At 37.3% G+C, this 19770-nt stretch overlaps 2 protein-coding genes across 3 annotated transcripts; one reads left to right on the forward strand and one right to left on the reverse strand.

Annotated features, from left to right (window-relative positions):
- Nucleotides 1–2901: 2901 nt before the first annotated feature.
- Nucleotides 2902–4158, forward strand: sst5 (somatostatin 5). The gene is made up of 2 exons (XM_055207215.2): nt 2902–3537; nt 3627–4158. Exons 1-2 carry the CDS (start codon nt 3406–3408, stop codon nt 3816–3818), a joined length of 324 nt encoding a protein of 107 aa, XP_055063190.1. The 5' UTR covers nt 2902–3405; the 3' UTR covers nt 3819–4158.
- A 3196-nt stretch (nt 4159–7354) lies between these two features.
- On the reverse strand, nt 7355–17807 carry trip6 (thyroid hormone receptor interactor 6). Of its 2 annotated transcripts, none has more exons than XM_055197643.2 (11): nt 17679–17807; nt 17160–17222; nt 14555–14768; nt 14126–14265; nt 12220–12324; nt 11466–12032; nt 11226–11316; nt 10986–11155; nt 8399–8577; nt 8145–8265; nt 7355–8046 (listed from the first exon to the last, which is right to left on the reverse strand). In XM_055197643.2, exons 3-11 carry the CDS (start codon nt 14757–14759, stop codon nt 7915–7917), a joined length of 1710 nt encoding a protein of 569 aa, XP_055053618.1. In that variant the 5' UTR covers nt 14760–14768; nt 17160–17222; nt 17679–17807; the 3' UTR covers nt 7355–7914. The 2 variants fall into 2 exon arrangements, with proteins under 2 accessions (XP_055053618.1, XP_055053599.1); XM_055197624.2 differs by having other exon boundaries at nt 11226–11319.
- Between the last annotated feature and the right edge of the window lie 1963 nt (nt 17808–19770).

The following is a 19770-nucleotide window of genomic DNA, read 5'->3' on the forward strand; positions in this document are numbered from 1 at the left end:
TGTGTGGACACCCCTGTCTTTTGAATGGGTTTTGCCATTCCAGTAATCCAAATGCAATATAAGAAGATAGATAATTGTAGATAATTCTGTGCGTGCTTTACTAGCAGTTTGGTGAGGTGTATAAAAAAGTTCTGTGTAAGACGTGTTCAGTGGTTGATAGCACACAATTTTCTAGAATGTTCTGTGAATGTCTTCTTAGCACTAACATTTGGACCACAAAACCAATTATAAAGGGCAATTTTCACAAAACCAGTCATAAAGGAATCTGAGGGTGCAAATATTGAGAAAAAAAGCTGTCCAAATTAAGATCTTAGCAATTGCATTCACTGACAAAAATAAAGTTTTGATATATTTTCATTAAAGGGGCCATGGCATGAAAATCTATTTTTTTCTATGTTTAAGTGCTATGATTGGGTCCCCAGTGCTTCTATTAACCTGGAAAATGTGAAAAAGATCAACAAAGTAACTTAGTTTTGGTAAACCATTCTCTACAAGCACATGAAAAAAATAGGTCGTTGAAATGTGTCTCTTCTTATGATGTCATAAGGAGCTCTTATTATAATAATACCACCCCTTAATCTGCACTATCCAACCACAGCACTGCCATTTAGTGCAGAGAAAAGCACAATTGAGTTTTAATTGCAACAAACAGCTTACATTGGTCAACCTCTCTGCCGCTGTACACCCAATAGAGTGAATTGATTTTTTAAATTCTTTTTTTTTCTCTTCATATTGTTAGGATTTTACTGTAGAACCATAACCAGTATCTAAACAAGGTTATTAATAATGAACAATCTTTGAAATCGTAGACCATAGCTTTAAAGGACACACCCAAAATGGCAAATTTTTGCACACACTTACAAAGTGGCAATTTTAACATGTTATACGGTAATAAATTATCTGTGGAGTATTTTGAGCTAAAACTTCACATATGTGCTCTGGGGACACCAAAGATTTATTTGACATCTTAAAAAAGTATTGTGCCTTAGCCCCTTTAATAAATGTACTAAATATACATGGAACATGGTCTTTACATAATATCCTAATTTTTTTTTCAAAAACGTCAATAATTTTGGCTATTGCTACAACCAGTGTGACTAAGACTCCAGAGCCACATTTATCTTTATAGAAATAACTGCCATTAATTTAAAGGTATCCACATACTTTTGGCCATACAGAGTGTGTAAAAGTGTGCACAGCCATCTTTTCTTTTTTCAGAATGAGAGTGCAATGTAAATTTATTCGTTATTGGTTATTTCTGGTTATTTATTTTTGTTTACTACAGTAACCATGATTGATTTTTTTTTACTGTAGTAAAACCATGATTCATTTTTGTAAGATAATGCTTAAGTCTCCATCTGTACTGTAATCATTTTTGCACATGCATCTCCCTCAACTGTAAACATCCCTGGTAAAGAAAGCAAAGCAGCATATTTACTTCCTGAGGATGCTGTGGATAAACAATCTGCCCCAGCATCTGCTTGTGTTCTTTTACCACTGCTCAAATAAAGGGACATTTCATAAAACTTTTTTAAGATGTAAAATAAGTCTTTGGTGTCCCCAGAGTTCATATGTGAAGTTCTAGCTCAAAATATCATAAGGATAATTTATTATAGCGTGTTAAAATTGCCCCTTCGTAGGTGTAAGCAACAATGTACCATTTTTGGGTGTGTCCTTTGAAATGCAAATGAGCAGTGTCGTGGTTGGATAGTACAGATTAAGGGGGCGGTATTATCCTCTTCTGACATCACAAGGGGATCCAAATTTCAATGACCTATTTTTTCACATGCTTGCAGAGAATGGTTTACCTAAACTAAGTTACTGGGTTGATCTTTTTCACATTTTAAAGGTTGATAGAAGCACTGGGGACCCAATTATAGCACTTAAACATGGAAAAGTCAGATTTTTGAGTTCAGATGTCCCCTTTAAAAGCATACTAACCCATAGCGTTTTGATGTGGTAAGCTGGTTGCACTGTGCCTGAGAAAAAGATCTGCAGTCATTAACTTATCACAAAAAAATCACTGGCACTGTGGCACACTGCTACCATCACGTGAGGACATTTATAAAGACTAGATAAAGTTTATGGCAAGACAGAAATTTAATAAAGGACAGTTCTCACCTCAGCAACCACCTCTATATTCCCTCGGGAAGATATCGATCTTTAAAGAATGAACTGAACAACATTTAAATGTGAGACACAAGCCTTTTAACTAAATATAAAAATGTACAAATTAATATTTGTACTTATTTATGTATTTATTGATTAATTGATTTTTACTGTATGTCCTTCTTGTACATATTTGTATTTCCTAATTTATTGTTTTACAAAATAGCTGTTAAAATAGTAATAATAGTAAATTGAAATATATTTTACCATAAAAAGTCCAGTATTCAGTTGGATGACACACTGATATCTTATCAGAGATTACTAAGAAGTTTAGCTGTTTCAGCAATTGCACGAGTCTGAACATTTTTATTGTATGAATATTTACCCATATGGGCAAGACACGAATCATTTAAGTGCTCAGCATGATGCCCATGCCACTTCTCTTCTGTAAATGTTAATGGCCACCCGCTGAGATGACAAAGTCTGAGTAATTGCACTTTTCAGTCTTAAAGTCTCAGTTCATGTGAGTTCAGAGAGGGGTGAAGTTTAGTATCACAAAATCATATTTGTGCACACTAGAAACTTTGTGAAGACAGATCCCCAAGTAACCCTATTGTAATGTCAACAAGTCTTTGAGGCACTCAAATTATTTTAAGTGCATAAACATTATACTTCAGACTCAGCTTAGACTTAAAAACGTACATTTTTCATTTATGGGTAATGATTGTCTCTAGTGATATATATATATATACAGTATATCACAAGAGATGAAAGATGGAATATAACAAAGGCTAGGCAGACCAATTAACATTTAAGTCACTTCACATCATTAAGACCGCAATCTAATAAGACCTCATAGTGAGGTCTCATAGTGACAAAACATGTCTTACCAAAGCACTACAGCATCAGCATCCCATTGACCCCATTAACATCCTTCTAGTTCATTAGCAGGTTACCACTTAAATTTACAACAAATGTGCATACAGCAAATGTATACACCACCTGATCGCCGTGAATCATCCAAGAATGATGAGGGTTCTGACGCCAAGTAACACCTTGGTGTGACCTTATCAAATATCTTTCCAACTGGGAATCCTCCTTCACACTCACTACAGATCAGCAGATGTCCCTTCATCATACTTTTCTACACCCACACTAACACCTCCATCAACCTAACCAATTAAGTTCTTTCTAATTGACCCAAAGATCCCACCTTTGGTGGCTATATAAGCTTGTTGTCTTCAATCGCTCTTATCTGTTGCTTGCGGGAACATACCGAAAAACAGTCCTGCGGAGATGTTCTCCCAGTTCCAGGTGGTTATGGTGACCCTGTCGGTCTATCTACTGGTGTGCAGTATCAGTTCTGCACCAAGGGGGGATATACTGCTCCAGCTTCTCCGATCAGAAGTAAACCCCACTGAAGATGAGGTGAGGAAGCATTTTAATGTGGATGTGAGATGCGTGAGAAGTAACAATGCAAAGTTGTAAGATTGTTAAATATCGAATTCTCTCTTAAGCTCCAGGATTTTTCTCGTTTACTCTTGCTGAAACATCTTTCTGAGTCAGTGGCTCCTGAGGAGAGAGATGTCATTGTAGGCAATGATGATCTTGATGTTCATGATGAAGTGGTTCGTGAGCTTCCCCTTTCTCAGCGAGAACGAAAAGCAGGCTGTCGGAATTTCTACTGGAAGACCTTCACTTCTTGTTAGTCCTCTTGCTTTGGTCGCTCGGACTATTGAACTAAAGGTTCAACTTGTCTTTAAATATTTAGAATACAATTTGTTCAACATTTATTTAGGCATTTATATTCATGCTTTAGATGATTTCCTGTCAGTGTATTGCTATTTTATATGCCTAATTATATTGAAAAGTGATGTCTCTTGTGATACTGTATGTATTCACCAAGAAACATGAGGCACAAGGTGAGACATCAGTAATATTACTATAAAGAGAGCTTAACTGTTTATTATTTATTACAAATCTATTCTATTGTTTTTGAATCGACAACAATCATACACTGTACGCTATATTTAATATGTTTGTGGTAAGGGTTTTTTTTGTGGTGCAGAAATATTTACTTAGGAAATATACATTTTATTTAATATGTAGTTGTAATTCAAACAAAAGTGTATTTGACATTTAAAAAATATGCTCTGTGTCAATGTTTATTTTGTAACAAATACTTAAAGAAGATACTGATGATGAACATGAAATAAATGTAATTACTTTATATCAAATGAAAAAGTATGTGGTGACATTACTTAATTATCTACATTAAAATGTATGTTAAAAAGTAATATTTATATTTGGCTATATATTTTAGTGAATTTTCATGTATTGTTTTTAAGTAACATACATATGATTTAAATGTTTAGAATTTATATCAAAATCCATGAGAACATTAATAACTACGCAAAGAAATGTTGGTTTTCACGACTCTAGTAAGATCGGTTCCCCCAAACCATATATGGTTCGACTTCCGCCCTGAAACAAGCGGCCTGAATCGTGTGCCCTGAATCGTGGCGCTGCGGGGCTGCAGCTGGATATATCTCGTTAAGTCTGTAATAAAGTGTGTTCAGGGAAAGTGCACTTAAATCTGATCAGCTCTGGACATCAGCAAAAATTACATCCAAAAAAGCTTTTCTGTTTATTTTTCACAGTTCATCAGATCATATTTCAGAACATGGTTAAGTACAAATACATTGGACAAAAACGTGCTGGACAAACAGATATGAATTTATGAAAAACACCTTTTCTCTCTGTAAAATCAATTATTAGAGAACAAATATAAATGCAACATTCATCCAATAAAGCCCTGAAATCAGGGATGCTTATGAATATTAGAGAAAAAAAATAATAAATGCAACATTCATCCAAAACAGCCCTGAAATCAGGGATGCTTATGAATCAGTAATCATCCATGATGAAAACCGGTTCAGAAAATGCTTTCTGGCAAAAAAACCCACAATGGAAAGCAAAATAACACCACAGCATAGAGGGAGTTGTTGGACGCTTTCTAACATGTTGGAAAAAGTACGTAAGCAAAGTGGCAAAGTGATTTTCACAATAAAGCAATTTTTGGCAGCAAATTATTTCAGATGGACTCTATTATGAAGCAACCTTAATACCAGACAAGTCAATAAATAAAGCACACGGCCATCTGAACAGTTTTGTGCTTACAGCTTCAAGATAACATTCACTATTCATTTGAACATTAGACTGCAAATAGTGTTTTTAAACAATCAAAAGCTTTGATTGACACCTTGTGACGGGTATGCTGCAAAAAATGATTTAAGAAAAACTTTACTTAGTATTTTTGTCTTGTTTTCAGTAAAAATATCCAAAATTTCTTAAATTAAGATGCTTTTTCTTGATAAGCAAAACGACCCAAGAAAACAAGTATAGCCCTGAGACCAAAAATATCAAATTTAAGTGATTTTGTGCATAAAACAAGCAAAAAAAATCTGCCAATGGGGTAAGCAAATTTTTTCTTGAATGTAGTGTTTAAGGAAAATGTTAAAGATTTTTTCTTACCCCATTTTTTTGCTTATTTTACGCACAAAATCACTAAATTCAATATTTTTGTCTAAAAACTAGACCTATTTTCTTGGGTCATTCCGCCCATCAAGAAAAAGCATCTTAAAGAATTTTTTGAAATTTTTTACTGAAAACAAGATGAAAATACCAAGAAAAGTGTAACAGATGAATGTTGACCATTGTTTAAATGTAACAAACAATGAAATTAAAGCAAAGTATAAAAAACAGCATACATTTCCAATTTCTTTTGTTAGTCATTAATGGACACGTATTTAGTAATAAAGCTGACCAAGACTTTGATCAAATCGAATAAATTCTAAGTCACATTATTCAGTTATCTACCCTAGCAGCTGCAAACGTCAACTACTGTTCTCAAGTTAAACCATCCCTTTTACTAATCAGACTAACAAGTCAAAAGCACCCTTTTTAATTCGGATTTCAGATTCAAATTTACATCAACCTATTTGTGATCTAACACCGTAGGTTTACCGTACACCTAACGCTTTACATGACAACTAACTAATATCTCTAGTCAAGAGATTTCCTTCATTTAAGAGGTGATGGTACACAAACCCTTTGTTCCTATATAACAGGTTATGGCTTATAATAGTTTAAAGGTGACAAAAGCATTCATATTAACCTAAGCTAGTTGAAGAGACAATATCAGAGCCAAGGGCTGCCTATGTTAATATTTCCAACTTTTTATCATAATAATCACTCAGTAAATGAAATACAGTGTTAAAGGGACAGTTCGGCCAAAAATGATATTAAACCCATGATCCACTCACCTCGAAGCCGTCCGAGATGCACATGTCCATCATTTTTCAGACAAACGCATTTGCAGTTATTTTAGAAAATGTTTTAGATTTTTCAGTTAATCAAATGTGAAGTTATACGTCCTTCAAGTCCAAAAAATGTGCATCCATCCTTCCCAAAACAAATCCAAACGGCTCCACGATGACAAACAAAGGCCCTCCGAGGGCAATCCGCACTGTTTTGTTGTAGAAATATCCACATTCAAAACCCTACAAACGAAAACAACCCGCCTCCGGTAATGCCGCCATCCCAGTCGCGTCCGCATTCAAGATGAGAGCGTACACAGTTTACGGAAGTTTCTCTGCTGCTGCTCTGTGCCCCCGCCCTTCGAATTTGTCATACGTCACTAAGAAAAGTGCGTACACTACGCTAATAGTCTCTCCTGAATACAGAGGAGTCTAAGATGGTGGCGCTACCGGAAGCTAGTCATCTTCGTCCACAAAGTTTTAAATATGGATATTTCTGCAACAACACCATGCGGACTACCCTCAGAAGACCCCCGTTTCCCATCCTGGAGTTGCCCGGACCCATTTTGTGAAGGATAGATGCACATTTTTTGGACCCGAAGGGACCCCGTAACTTTACTGTTTAGCAGCTGACATTTTCTAAAATAACTGAAAATATGCCTGTCTGAAAAATGATGGACACACGCATCTCGGACGGCCTCGCGGCGAGCAAATCATGGGTTCAACATCACCCCTGGCCGAACTATCCCTTTAATATCCTTCAGTAACCACAATCATACAATTCAAGTGTCAAACTAATGAGTACAGGACACTATTGTGCTTAGCATAGGATAAGAAAGTGTAGGTGAAGTCAAATGGGGGTCGGAGTGAACCCTCAAAAAAGGTACAAAAGTTGTCACTGGGGTGGCACCTTTTCAAAAAAGTACACTTAAAAGATGCATACTGGTACATAAAAGGTTCATATCTGTACCAAAATGGAACATATTAAGACCTTTATAAAAGTTCCAGTGACAACTTTTGTACCCTTGTTTTCTGAGAGTGTTGGGACAATGCAAAGTGACCCCATTTGCCATCAAAACCTAGGAAGTGTAGTCTGAATTAAGCTTTGCCTAGCTATGTTTACCGTGGGAGTTTTTATATCGTAAAACTTTATGGCAGTAACTGTGTTTCCAAATGCTAGAAATGTACCCTGTTCAAAACACTTTCATTCTGTATACATTTTGTAACTACACGCACACACATGCACACGCAATATAACATCACATTACATTCACCATCTTTTCTTAAAGGAAACAACTCGAGTGAAACTAATCTAAGAATAAGAGCTATTGTTTTTTTTTAGCTTACTGCTTCCCTGAGTGGGAGGTCTTCAAATCTGTGTGACATCTAAAAGTTATCGAAAACTTGTAAAAATACCAGGTGATGATTTTTAGATAGTGGTGCATTCCGAAGTATATCTATTATATAGAAAGGTTAAAAGGAGATGTTAGCAGTCAGTGGAGATTTTAGCAGAGAGGTCTTGGATGCGACGGGCACTGCAGCTCTTGCACAAAATGTGACCGTCCAAGGGATAGCAGCCTCTTCCCTCACCCTCAGAGGAAAGGAGAAGTCCACACTCCTACAACCAAAACAAACATAGTTTCCTTCAGTTTCTATTTGGTCTGGATCATATGCTGATATTAAAATGTAAAGATTTGAGAAGACAAGTCCTCTCACCTCACACACATAGCAGTTCACATGAAAACTGCGATCCAGTGCGACAATCCTCACCGTCTCCTCCTGTCCAGGCTCTGGCATTATAGGGTGCCCACATACAGAGCAGCGGGGGGCAAACTTCCTGTTTAACCAGAAAAGGTTTCATCATTTAAGAACAAAAGTGATTGCAGTAAGCGCATGATTTTTTGTGGGGCCTCGCAAACAGAGAAAAAACAACATGCTTAACAAAACAGAAGAGAATAGCGAATGAGTACCTGTGGAAGTCATCAATACAATGGATCTGAGAGGTGGCATCCACGGTAAAAGGCACTCCATCCAGGCAACAACCACATACTACGCATGTGAAGCAGCGAGGGTGGTAAGCCTTTCCCATTGCTCTTAGGATCCGGTCTAGGATTGGCTCAGAACATTTTGAACAGCGCTCAAGTGTGCTCTGAGAAAAAAAGAGGAGGAACAAAGAATAGGAGAGTTTAAAACTGTTGAGGTAAGACAGAAGTATGACATATAGGTTTCTTGAACAGGGCTAGTCCCACACTAAAATGCATGTTTGAACCGCCTTAATTTAAAAACATCTTGCACTGACATATCTTTTGCTTTTTGTAAGGATTGTTTGTAAAAACTCCTTAAAGGGACACTTCACCCATTTGCATTAAGCTTTGTATAGTTAGAACCCCAGTCATGTTTTTGAATGGTGGTGCATCATGTCCTGAGACAGGAGAAATACAGATTTCAGTGTTCCACTTCTTTCTTTCAATTATGTAAAAATCATCATTTTGCATCATTGAAAGCAGGAAGTCCAATATCTTTGTTGAGGGGGTGAGATTACAAACACCCCTTTTCTCAGACAAATAGGCACAAAATTCGAAATTTATGTTACCTTTTCACTACAAATATGATGCACTTTCAATAAAGACTAATGTTTCTACGGGTGAAATTCTCCTTTAAATGTCCTAATATAACAAAGGCCTCTTACTGGGCGTAATCTAAAAACCCTGTCTGGGAAACTGCCTCTTAATGTAAAATGTGCAACAAAAAGCAACTCTGTAATATATTACATTACTAAGGTATATAAGCATTTGTTAGTCCTGCTGTGTGACATGCAATAGATACTCTTAAATGTTTTAAAAATGTAATTAATCACACATGCAGATTTTATGTAATATTTATAATTGTAATAAAATATTTTAAAAATTCACTTGTTATAATAACGTGCCGAAAAAAACCCAAACAAACGAACAAAAAGGGTAAAAATTCTAATTGAAATTAGGGTTAGGAGCTGCAACCAAAATATTTATGTTGCATTGCACATTTACAGATTTTAACTTCAATCTTGAAAAAGAAAAAAAATCAAACATGTTTAACCTCCTAAGACCCGAGCTTTGGTTTGGCTTGCATTTTAGATTTCTTCCAGCCATTTTGGGGTTAGGAAGAACCAAGAAATATAATAACCAATTATTTTTATTTGAACATGAAGCAGTGTTATTGTCCATGTTTATGTACAACAGGTTCCAGTTACACAGAAGTATTATGGTGCAAACAACAAAAAATTTGATGTTCACTTATGTGGACACACCAGGTCTTATGAGGTTAGGGTAACATTCATAATTCAACCACATTTTTAATACTGGCTAAAACCTTAAAGGTGCCAAAGAATGCATTAAAATAATATGTTAAATTGTTCCCTGATATCTACATATAGGGTGACCATACGTGCCAAAATTGATTCAGTTTTTCGAAGCAGTTCGAAACACCACACACACTGGCGACCCCTGCTGGTCAAAATAGAGTAAAAGCAGATATGGCCAAACATTTTACACTTTTTTTTTTACAAAATAATAGCAAGATTTTTATTAAAATATGTTTTAAAAATTATTTTACTTACTTACTTTCTATCTTTATTTAGGGCAAACAAATCATTAAAACTAACTACCCTTTTAATTATGCACATTTTAAACAAAAAATAGACAAAATGGCAGTGTTATTAGTCAGAAGGATAAATGTTTTATAAACTTTTATAATAAAACTGACCCGAGTTCACCGAAACATATTAGACACTGCATGTGATCAACTCCCCCTAGTGGTGAACCATCGGATTTTCTGTTCGAAACAGTTATGACGTAATGAAGCCTCGTTTGTTAAAATCACATGACTTGGGCCAGTTTGAAACACGCTCTGAACCACTGAAACAAAAGATTCGTAAATGTTTCGAAGCCTAATGAAGCAGTGCTTCGAAAACGACCATCACTACGTATGGTCACCCTATCTACATAAAAAATATGTGGCTTTATTAAGTGCAAAAATTACCCACAGACGGTTTCACGTTTCCAGTTACAACCCTAGGATTTGCCTTTAGAATTAAATAGTCTATTATTATCTTATTTGAAAAGGTCATGAATAATAATGTTGAGCTCTGCTCTGATTGGAGGAAACAATAGTGTTTAAGGCTAATGATATGTCATTACCATGCACAGAACTCTTTTTATTCATCTATGCCTAGGTAAATACAGTTTTTCATTCTACGGCCCTTTTAAACCAAATATGAGAGTTCACAATTATTATGGATTTTTGGATGAAGAGTCAAAAACTTATATAGCCCTGAACTATTAGAAACATTTTAAGAAAACTTACATGTGTCCTACAAGGATTTATAAATGCAAACCATTATAAAGAGAAACACTGAAATAAAAAAAAAGAAGGTAATCATGACATCTACAGGCGAAATAGCTTATTGTGCATTCTGAATGATGCCTACCAGAGAGTATAACCAGAGAAAAACAAAACAATGGGTTCAAAACAAAATCCTGATTTAATAGAGACGTGAGACAAAAGGAGCCGACTCACTATATAGCAGCTCTCGCAGTAGCTCTTCTTGTCTAATGCGTAGAAGGGCTGGCCTCTCAGACGGGCGTGACAGGTGATACAGGTGAAACACTCCACGTGAAACACCTGCTCCATCGCAATACACCCACTGCCATCCCCCAAAACATTATCTCCACATCTAGCACACCTGCCTGAAAGGAAAAAACTAATGTTATCACCTTGCAAAATACCCCATTAAGATTGTGAAGTATTGAAGCATACCAAAATATTCTTCTGTAGGGGGATGATTCATGTCATAGACCAACTTTTTAGTGAGCCGATCCAACTCTTCCTCTGGACGTTGTGCTGACCCCTGCTGGAAGAACACTGATGATAAATAAGCTAAACATCTAAAAGATTTAATAGTTTAGCGTTTTAAAATGACACAAATTCATGCAAAAAGTGTCTACCATGCTTTTATTAGCAGTATGTTTTCTGGGAATCATTGGCATCGATTCTCACCTTGTTAGACTGATATGCCGAGACTTGGTCTTGGCCTTTCTTTACAGGTGGTCCCTGGCCAGATCTCCCACCTGGCATATTTCCTGATCCCCCTTTATAGAGTGACGGATCTCCATGAGGTTCCTGGGCAGGGGGTGGTGGAGGTGGGTACCAGCCCTGCCCCTGTGAATCAGGATAATGTGGACGGTCTTGCTGAGGTGGGCGTGAGGCATGCTGACGGGGCGGCGGTGGGGTGTAAGCCTGCTCTGCCTGTCGCCCGCTCTGAGAATAGGTCACTGGCTGGGCAGTTTTGACCTGAACAGTAAAACGTGGACCGGTGGGGGTGGATGCGGTTGTGTAAGAGGCAGGCACTGGTTGTGGGTAAGGTCTGTTGACAGCAGAGGAGGGAGGGGGGTAAGCATATTCTTGCTGAGGTGTAGTGGTGTAAGGTGGAGACGGGTGGTACTGGCTCTGGAGTTGAGGAGGGTAGCCCATAGCTGGCCTGCTTGGCGGTGGCGGCCCCGCCTGGTTGGATGGATTATAGCGGTCAATAGAAAGGTGGTTGCTGTAAGGCACATTGTCATACAACTGTTGAAAGAAAAATTAGGAGTTCTTTTAGTTTTTAGAAGAAAAACAATGTGTACGAATCAAACAATTTAATTTGCTTTGCGCCATGATAATTTATTTACCAGATTAGTACACATTATCCTAAAATAAATCTCTCAACTGTAGTATGGAAAAAGCTAGAAAATGTAGTAAACAATAAGTACTGTACCTGTGTGCTTGGGTTCTGAGGGTGACTGTCCAGATCAGCCAACATGGATGTAAGAGAGTCTATTTCTGCATCAATAGCAGAGATGTGCTTCTCTGATCCTCGATTATGAACCATCAACAAAATGTCAAAAAAATTTACAATATTACATCAGAAAGTGCATCAATTATTTCAGTTGGCAATACTTTTGACCAAACTGATTTAAAGATATAAAGCTTGATACCGAAAAGGTTTCTCTTTTCCTAGCTTATGCAAATGCAACTATAAATAGTCTTATAAGACAGTGATTCTTATGCTGGGTACACACCAAAGATTTTTTACATCTTATAAGATTTTCAAAATGTGATAGATTTCAAACATGAAGATAAAAAATCCTAGATTTAACCTTTTTGCTCCTATTGTGTGTGATGTGCCATGATGTGTCAAAGACAGCACACCACACACGTACAGATTTTCAACCAGAGTCTCAACTGAACACATGAAATCTCGCAAGACTTCAGAATAAGCATGGCGGACGATATGCAGGAAGAAATTTCAATGACAGTTGTTGGAAAAGGGTTTGGGTAAAGTCGTGGAGACAGCGGGAACATGGTCCATCTCTGCTGTCCACATCAACTTCACTTTGTGCTGCGCCATGACTGCTTCCATTTTCCATCATCTCGCTTTCTGATTGGATATTGTTTCGTTTCACATGATAATCTCAAGAGTGTGCACGCGTTTGTCCTCGGGGTTCCCCCCACGCATCAGGATTTGTAAACGTTAATATTAATCATGTTTAATATTTACAATTTGCTCTCGGGCGGCTCCGACGTTCTTCCGATCAGGTTCGAACACCCTTACCACACCTCACACCAAGGGAAATTTTATAAGATAATCTGTAGAACCATCAAGATAATCGAGACACAGCTAAAATTGTCGGAAACGCGGAAAATGGCCCAAAATCCATAAGTGCTATGATTGGGTCCCCAGTGCTTCTATTAACCCAGAAAATGTGAAAAAGATCAGCACAGTAACTTAGTTTTGATAAACCATTCTCTACAAGCACATAACAAAATAGGTCGTTGAAATGTGGCTCTCCTTATGATGTCATAAGGAGCTCTTATTATAATAATACCACCCCTTAATCTGCACTATCCAATCATAGCACTGCCATTTATTGCAGAGAAAAGGAGAGAGAGAAAACAATTCACAGCACAATTGAGTTTCAATTGCAACAAACTGCTCATTTGCATTTAAAAGGACACACACAAAACGGCACATTTTTGCACACACCTGGCCATTTTAAGATGTTATAATGAATTATCTGTGGGGTATTTTGAGCTAAAACTTCACTTATGTGCTCTGGGGACACCAAAGATTTATTTTACATCTTAAAAAAGTCTTGTGCCATGGCCCCTTTAAACTTAACCTACTTCTTGTGTCAAAGGTAGAACTTCAAATCGCTTTTTCCACTGGAAATGACACATGTGATTTTCCCATTGGAAACAATGACATTCCTGGTTTGTCTACAAAGTGAAGCCTAGGGGTCTTCATAGCGATGCAAAAGGCATGTCACAATGCTTAGTTTTTTGACACCGTTGTATGATTTACATTTATGTTATTCTGTGTTTATACGATCATATTTTGAAAGGTGGTCCTAGGAATGTTTTTTTTTTTAAATCACTGGTGGGACATAAGCTGCAAAAGGTTGAGAACCCCTGATATAAGCCATTCATACAATGATCCCTGGGGTGCTATCAAAACATTGTTCTTTTTGTTTTAAAACAACCAGCAAAACTGATTTGACCAATGTGTGAGACTCCATTTGTCCATTGATAAAACCATGCTATTATTAATCTTATCCTACACTTGTTTGCAACAAAGCGACTTTAAACAGATAACTGTAGACAGATATGCATGCATCACTCACATGAAGCTCATGGTTGGCCAGATGGGGGCTCCACGTGTGGTGGTCCTCTTTGGGCCCCTGGCCTGGAGTGTAGTATCGGTCCCCTGGGTGATAAGCTGTAGACCCTGAGCGATCATCTTGATGCTGGTGCTGCATATTTCCTTTAGAGTAAACAAACACACGCAACAGAGAAAATATACTAGTTTAGTTATCCACAGCACAATATTTAAGCCTCAAAACTGGAGAGGAACATATAGATATGTTATACATGAACTATGTTTATTATTATGTGTATTAAACTATATAGAACATTTTGCATCTAATTGTACTATAAACCATACTGGTCCATTAGTCAAAGAAAATAAGCATTAAAAAATTCGCAAATATTATTGGGTATGAGGAGATTTCATACTGGGCCAACAAAAATCCCAGCCTTTGTCGGCTTCTCACCTGAGGGTCCAGTAGCCATGTATCTTACAGGCATACCATTTCCTCCTGTTCCACCATTTTGGTCATACATGCTATACATGGGCATCTGGTCGGGCAGACCTTTTTTGGGTGGTCTGTAGATGGCGGGGCCAGTGTGTGACATTGGTGCAGTGGCTCTATCTGAGCTACCCAGAGTTCTTGGTGACAGCCAGGTGGGTCCAGACATACCAATCTTCTATAAGAGTAGCACAACAAATCATATATCATAAAGAAATGTGTTTCTGTAGCTCAAATGGTTAGAATTGGCATTAGATGAGCAAATGATCATGGGTTTGAACACAAATATTGTTAAACTGTTTACCTCATAATGCACTCTAATAATGCAAATGCCAAATTACTAAATGTAAAAATTACATTGACACTTTAGCTTGGTTTTCACAGATAGGTCACAAATTCTTACAATAGGACTTAATTAAGTTAAGTTAATAAAATTAAGTCAAGCAGAGTTTATTGGCAGTGGTAATACATGATGATGGAAACTATAGTAAGTGCAAAACTCAATCTTTAATTTCTTTTTGTATGAACAGTAGTGCCGTTAATGTCATGTATGGTTGATGCTATGCTGGGTTTCCAGTAGCAACCCATGTTTTCCACGATAACAATAGGTGCTACGTTTAAAAGCAGGAAAAAGCAACCATTCTTCACCGAAAGGGGAATTCCAATGTTCCTTAGTCAAATTGCCTCTCTCTCCCCCTCACACATAAACACAAGCAGACACACAACTTCCACAGGTGCACAGCATTTGCAATGTATTCCTTCTGCTCTCGAGTCTCCCATTGCTACAATAGCCATTGTCCCGACCATCTAGCAATGACCCTTTATCTACACAATCCATGCATTCAAATATGAGAGGAAATGTTGTGTAATGATCAACTTTTCACTTGAGACATCCGGTAATGCTAAAAAGTGTAAGCTAGTCCCATGAACTGAACAACTGAGTGTTTATCATTAAAAGCTTGTGACAAAACACAGCAAATAACCCTTAGCAAGTTATCAAACACTTGGCGAAAATTCACCATTCACTATTTTATGTTTTATTTGTAGTAATACCACAGTAAACACATTAAGTAACCATGGTTTAATTATGATATTTACAGTAAAAGTATGCTACTACAAAGGGTAATCAATCTTCCAAAATAAACATGTTTACTACAGTTTTACTATAATGCTGCGTTCACACCAGCAGCGGTAGAGGTGTCAAGCGCGAGTGATTTCAATGTGTCAATGTGATTACGCGTTGACGCGCGTCTGGAGGTCTCGCGGTGCGAATGAAGGTTTAACGCGGCGCAAATTAAGCGTTGCGGCGGGAAACGCGCGAGTTGAAAAATTTGAACTTTGGCTAAAAAAATCACCACGTTAACCAAACAGGAGCTTGCTCTAGTAGTGACGTGATTACAGGAAGCGAGCAGAGTCGCAGAAGCCCCTCCCACGACGCAAATTTCCACATGAATGTCTTGATGACTAGAATTTCACGTGCGAATGAAGCGAGTAAACTCAAAATGTTCAAGCGGCAAACTAGATGCGGTAGACGCCTCAAACGCGGCTGGTGTGAACCCACAGTAATAAATCACCGTCATGAAAAATAATGGGATTGTTCACCCAAAAATGAAAATTCTGTCATTTTCTCACTCTCATGTTGTTACAAACCTGTATTCATTTCTTCATTCTTCAAGAACACGAAGGAAGTTTTTTTTTAGGAATGTTTCTAACCAAACCAATCGTGAGCCCCATTGAAATGAATACTATGGAAGTGAATGGGGCTTATGAATGTTTGTAATCGAACCATTCTTCACAATATCTTTCTCCGTGTTCATCAGAACAAAGAAATTTATACAGGTTTGTAAAACCATGAGAGGGAGTAAATAATGACAACATTTTCATTTTTGGGTGAACTATCCCTTTAACCATATTTTTTTGTCGAACCATGGTTAATCCAAGGATTTTATAGCAAAAATAGTTGTGTGTAGTAAGTTTAACTTTAATAATCATGTATATTTTTTGACTGTAGTAAAACCATGGTAAATTTTTGTAGGAGTCATTCCAAGTTTAACTAAGGGATGATGTAGAGTTATTTATAGGTTTTCTAGACCCACAGGGAAAAGATTGTAGTATCCTACAATATAGTCAAATGCAGTAAAACTCCTAGGTACTAGAGTATTTTGAACATCACCATAGTAAATATTTAAATAAAGTATACTACACAACAGTATACTATCCTGCATATTCGAGTGAACTTCCCAGACTGCACCGTCTTGTGTTACGCCTTCAACCGTATACGTTCGTACGCAACGCCGGGGATTGTTGGGCCGAATCGTATGTCGGATTTTATATCTCTAGAAATCTGTTAATCTTCGGTATAAACACAAAACAACAACGCGAGCTCTCAACTGCGACAGAGTTTCATCACGATACAAGTCCGAGATTAAAACTCAACACTGACGGACGTGAGCATCGCGTTCCTGGAAGATCTGTGTGCGCAAGAGTGCGACAATAACAACGTATGTGCGGTAAACTGTGCTGGGCTTTCAGTTTTCAGAAACAATAGTACATTAACAATTTCCCCTACCTCTTCAAAACGCTGCAGACTTCAAGTCTAGCGTGCATCTGCCTCGCCTCGAGTCGTTTTCATCTGCAAAATGAAATCAAGTCAAGAAATTGTTGTCGTACGATCCGTGCCCGTCTGTCTGTAATATATGGTATACAATTACGAAAGTTTTTCACGCACAGTAATAAAAAACACGTGCACGTATCACCCATACAAACAGTTTCACGTTAAACATTGAAAATAACCCGGATAATGCGTACTAGTTAAACCTTATACTAAACTACATGCAATGCGCTACATATCTGTCCATGAGTAAGTTAACATTTGAACACAATACTCAGTTTACTTAATCTGTTTATTTGTTTGCTAGACAATGCTAACAGTTCAAGTCATCTCGACTGTGAGATCCTTCTTTTAAAGTAACTCTCCTAAATGTTATGAATAAATCCCATCAATAAACGATATCCGCTATGGTTAGGTTTGTCGTATTAAACTTGTAAACCACTTTTTAGTTCTCTATCGGACTGATTTTCAACCTACTTTTCCAGGATGATCTGATCCAGCAGCGACTGATACAGGCCTGCAGCCCATACGCGTGACGTCAGGCCGTATTTTGGGAATATACGTCCCATACTGGAATGACATACGATGCCTATCCTAGTAAAGCGAGAGAGGGGGGATTTATTTGTTGCCTGGGACAAACTAATCTGAGGCTTATCACTTGTTCTCAAAATACACTGGAATATCAGTTTTTATGCTTTGGAACTTATATTTTATTGTTTAGCCCCTGTATTTGGCTTAAATAAGACAGTGCTAAAGCAACCAAATAATAATCTAAATTTGTAAATAAAAAAACATGACACTTGTTTTGACTAAGATCTCCCTTTGACCTTTTCATATTGCACGTTGTCGCCTAATCCACATGGCTGTTTGCGAAGAAATATAAGATGAGTGGGGAAATTCCTCCCCTCAACTAAGCACTTCTCACATGATGTTAACAACAATGCTAAAGATATCTGTGCTCCATTGCACCGCCCTGCTTTGATAATATCTACTCACTTGTCTACAGGCCGGCATGCGCAACTGACCGCTGTTGACTTTGCAACTTATTGTCCGCTGATAAGGTGGTGATTATCAGCAACCACATACTCACAACCAACCATCAGCCACGCGCACATATATCTTAAATACTTTCCTTCAACTGATGTCTAAATGACTTCTTATCACCTGTCCACCCATTCCCTCCCATCTTCTGCAAGGTATTTAACCACTCATTCCTCAATACTCTCCTTTAGGTCTATGTTGTTCACTGTATACAGGGGCACCTGGTGGGACCTTCACACAACAAAAGTAATTTTAAGTGTTTTTTTTTTTTTAAACAGTATCACTCTTTGTGCTGCTTTGGTTAAAGAAGCTGCCAACCTGCAGCTGATCCAACATATGAAAACCTTTTTCATAAGCAAGGTACAGGGAAATACAAATATTTTTTATTTGTTATGAAATAACTATCTTTGTATCTGCAGACATTGCATCGGTTTATAATATAAAGAAAAGCTACCCTTTAGGTCTAACAATCTGGGAAAACGTTTTTGTAATGTGTAGTTTCTTTGGATTTTGACTAATTTTCAGTAGTTTCTTTCAACAAATCTTCTTTTCTTAAAGGTGCAGTGTGTAAATTTTAACGGCATCTAGTGGTGAGGTTGCGAATTGCAACCAACGGCTCAGTCCATTGCCCAACCCTCGTTTTTGAAATGCATAAAGAAGCTACGATAGCCACCACCGGACAAACATTTCATGATTGGAGACAACTTAGTAAAAAAGTTTGTCTGTTAGGGCTTCTGTAGAAACATGGCGGCCCAAAATGGCGGCTTCCATGTAACGGACCCCTCAGTGTTTGTAGATAAAAACGTCTCATTCTAAGGTTATAAAAACATAACCATTCATATACAAGGTCTTTACACACAACTGATAATATAGTTTTGTATATTATTTTGCATTTCTTGTTTCAAGAGATCGTTCTAAAAATTACACACTGCATCTTTAAATATTTGAATTCTCTAATCAAAAGACTTGTTTGCCTTGCATAATGTTTGTTACCTTTTCTGTAATTTATGTGCTTGCTTACAGGGGTATTAATAGGGTATTGTTGTTTGTAGGAATTTTTTCTTAGATTTGTTGCAGATAATTTTTAATGCTTTAGATCCTATGAATAGCCACGTGCTTATAAAAGCGGTAACCCCTGACCCGAAATATCTTTCACATTTTTAGCTGCATACAATTCAGCAAACATCTTGATTATTTGGCTGCTAAGTCGTTTAATGATCCTGGCATAGTGTTCTGATTCAAATTGTTTTCTATATAAAGACATGTGTGCTCTTTATTCTTGTAGCTTTTGAAATGTTATTAATATCTGGGTCATTATTAATGCTTTATTCATTTTAGACTCGTGCAATGAGTTCATGAGTCTGCGAGTTCTTATACCCTCATGCATGCATCACCAGCACAAGCATACACATAGGCATAAATAATACACATAAATATGCTTTCGCATATCACTCATTTCCAACGTGTGATCCTTTTTAGTACTTCCTAATTTTCTTCATTGTCCATTTTTTCCCACCTCCGGCTACCT

The sequence above is a fragment of the Misgurnus anguillicaudatus genome, chromosome 21 (genome assembly GCF_027580225.2).
Source record: "Misgurnus anguillicaudatus chromosome 21, ASM2758022v2, whole genome shotgun sequence".
In the NCBI taxonomy this organism is placed as follows: Eukaryota; Metazoa; Chordata; class Actinopteri; order Cypriniformes; family Cobitidae; genus Misgurnus; species Misgurnus anguillicaudatus.